Genomic DNA, 3,274 nt, shown 5'->3' on the forward strand with positions numbered 1-3,274 from the left:
GAGCCACCCACTATGCCACAACGGTGGCCTGGACCTACTTTCACCAAACCCAAAATGCTGCCCTGCCCTGGCCCTACGGCCCCTACCGCACCGCCTTCCTCTTCCCTTTTATTACTTTCTACTTCATCTACTTACCATTCTTTCTTTTATTATTCATCCTATCAATGCCCCCAATTTTCTCTTTTGCTTCAATAAGTTCAGTTCTGCTCTTCTTCCAACATAAATAAACATTTGAAATGGAGTCTTGGGTGCACCGTCTCCTTGCATCAACTTAAGTAGAAAAAAATATGAAGAAAATATTCTCTTTTTAAAACAAAGAAAACTTTGTGCAACTCAAATGCACCATCTAATTTACTTTGAAATAATTGATAAAGCAGAGGGTGGGGGAATTTTAGGAGGAATACAAAACCGCGTTGTTGACAGTGCCACCAAAAAGAGATGTCACCTCTCCAAGACTTAGTTTGATGGAATGGAGTTTCGTACGATCCTTCCTCTGCTTTTCTGCATTAAAAACACCTTCCTCTTCTCTCTATAAATAACACTCAAAATCCCATTATTCATCCATTCATTTCCTTCTCACTCACTACCACTCATCAACACAAATGGCTTCCACAACTCTGTTTCTCACCCTTCTTTTCTCTGCTTATCTAGTTGCTCTCTCTTCAGCTAACTTCAACCAAGATTTTCAAATCACTTGGGGAGATGGTCGAGCCAACATTCTCAACAATGGTCAACTTCTCACTCTCTCCCTTGACAAGGCCTCGGGCTCTGGCTTCCAGTCTCAGAACGAGTACTTGTTTGGAAAGATAGATATGCAACTCAAGCTTGTGGCTGGCAATTCTGCTGGCACTGTCACTGCCTATTATGTAATTAACCATACTTTGTAATTGCTTCCCCTTCTGAGTCTTGTTGATTTTGTTGTGCTAATAATATCTTTTTTCTTTGCAGTTGTCTTCAAAAGGATCCACATGGGATGAGATAGACTTTGAATTCTTGGGGAATTTGAGTGGTGACCCTTACACTCTTCACACCAATGTGTTTAGCCAAGGCAAAGGCAACAGAGAACAACAATTCCATCTTTGGTTCGATCCAACTGCTGATTTCCACACCTATTCCATTCTTTGGAACCCCAACCGTATCATGTTTGTACCCATCATCTTATGTTTTCCTTTTGTTCAATTACAAACTCTCCTTGATCTCTTGCTCTTTTTTGACAACTAATGACTTTGCGGCTATAGCTAAATGCAACCTGCATCTAATCACATCCATCATTTTCTTTTATACCAAAAGAAAAATTTACTTTTTTAAAAAAAATTAGCAAAATTTTATCCTTAGACTACACAAATTTAAGTTGCACCATCCAAATTTTTTCATAACTTTTTTACTTGTTAGATGTTATAAAATTGAATTTACTTTCACTCATCAACATAAGTTTATGGATCAATCGGTTATTAATCTAGTAAATGGTTGTTTAGGATGTCATGAGCACAAATCTATGTTATTTTTTCTTAAGAGTACTAGATGAATAATAGTAATTAAATTAGTTAATTGTAACATGTAGCACTTTTACACTTAATAATTAAGTGTATAACAATATTTTTAAGAACTATAAATATATCAAAATCGATCAATGATAGCTGCTATACTTTTGCGATAATTTGATTCAAGAATTGGATATGAATTTTGCTATATTAGAGTCATAATTTAATTTACAACTTCTTTTTGTTAAAATCTGTGTTCGCACATCAACAGCTTTTGGGTAAATATATAATTTAAGACTTGACCTTTTTTTCGTGGGTCCATTTCTCAGATTTTCTGTGGATGGAACTCCAATAAGAGAATTCAAGAACTGGGAATCGAACGGGGTGCCATTTCCGAAGAACCAGCCAATGAGGATATACTCGAGCTTATGGAATGCCGACGATTGGGCAACCAGAGGAGGGGTTGTGAAGACGGACTGGACAAAGGCTCCTTTCACTGCCTCGTACAGAAACTTCAAGGCTGAGGCCTGCGTTTGGTCGGCGGGAGGATCTTCTTGCAGCCCCTCATCGGGGTCGGGAAACTCATGGCTGTCCCAAGAGATGGACTCTGCAAGCCAAGAGAGACTGAAATGGGTACAGAAGAATTATATGATTTACAATTATTGTACAGACACCAAAAGGTTTCCTCAAGGCCTTCCTACAGAATGCAACTTGCCATAGACATAGGGAGCAACAAAACAACACTACACTCTTTCTATTCTTTTGCCTTTTTTGTTGGTCTTACATTTGATTTTATTGATTTTTTTTTTCTTTTTGGGTTATGTAATGTTATGTGTGTTTTGGTATTATTCTCTTGAACAATACGATAGTGCATCTTAGGTATACCAATCTTTTTATATACCATGTATTTCACTATATATAATAAAGTTTTTTTAGTTAATATAATAAAGTTATCAAATTATAGGATTTGATTCTTCTTTCTTTCTTTCTTTCTTTTTTTTCTTTTTTTTTTTTCCGTAAAATATAGCGTAGTAGGTAAATTTAATAATATATTCTTAATGTTGGACTATTTTTCTAGTTCAATTATTTGAATCTTTAATCTCTTGACCCATGGTGTATAATTCAATTAGTTAAGATGTTCAAGTTTATTGGGGTTGTAATCAAAATCCTACATTGACTATAAAAGAATGATAGTAGATTTATAAGAAATAACACTTTTATCTCCAATGGTTTGAGACATTTTGAGTGAAACTAAAAGAAAAGTCTTTGGTGTATGAATAAAGTAGACAATATCATCGTTGGAGATTTGTTGGTTGGCTCTATATGTTTTCTACAGTAACTTCTGGTGGTTTTTGTTATTGTAGCAATGAAGTTTTAACATCTGCCTCAGACAATAGTATTTTCTCCATAATATTTTTTTCTTTCCTAATCTGAAAATTATACGTGGAATATTTTTTTTCTACTCTGGAAAATCTTAGGAACAATATATGTATATTACCCGATATTTTCCTTATTTGTGGTGCAACTTATTTTGACGGAAGGAAAAATATTTTATGGAAATTCTTTCCTTAATTGGGAAATCTCAGGAAATGTATACTGCCCGATTTTTTCCTTATTTGCGGCGCAACTTATTTTAATTGAAGGGAAAACATTTTCTGAAAATTCTTTCCTTAACTAGCCACAGTTTTTAAGTCATTTAGGGCTGCCACATTTATTTATAGTGAGAGAGTGTCGTTGTTCTTGGTAGCCGAATTGTGCAATATCGTTTTTTGATCTTTGCTGACCGTATTTCA

At 35.1% G+C, this 3,274-nt stretch overlaps 1 protein-coding gene across 1 annotated transcript; it reads left to right on the forward strand.

Annotated features, from left to right (window-relative positions):
* Positions 1-440: 440 nt before the first annotated feature.
* On the forward strand, positions 441-2,447 carry LOC120070895 (putative xyloglucan endotransglucosylase/hydrolase protein 23). Its single transcript, XM_039022793.2, has 3 exons — positions 441-866; positions 949-1,142; positions 1,811-2,447. The coding sequence occupies exons 1-3, from the start codon at positions 603-605 to the stop codon at positions 2,199-2,201; spliced, it is 849 nt and encodes a 282-aa protein (XP_038878721.1). The 5' UTR covers positions 441-602; the 3' UTR covers positions 2,202-2,447.
* The last annotated feature ends 827 nt before the right edge of the window (positions 2,448-3,274 follow it).

The sequence above is a fragment of the Benincasa hispida genome, chromosome 2 (assembly GCF_027475165.1).
Source record: "Benincasa hispida cultivar pf3 chromosome 2, pf3_genome.v1.1, whole genome shotgun sequence".
Lineage (NCBI taxonomy): Eukaryota > Viridiplantae > Streptophyta > Magnoliopsida > Cucurbitales > Cucurbitaceae > Benincasa > Benincasa hispida.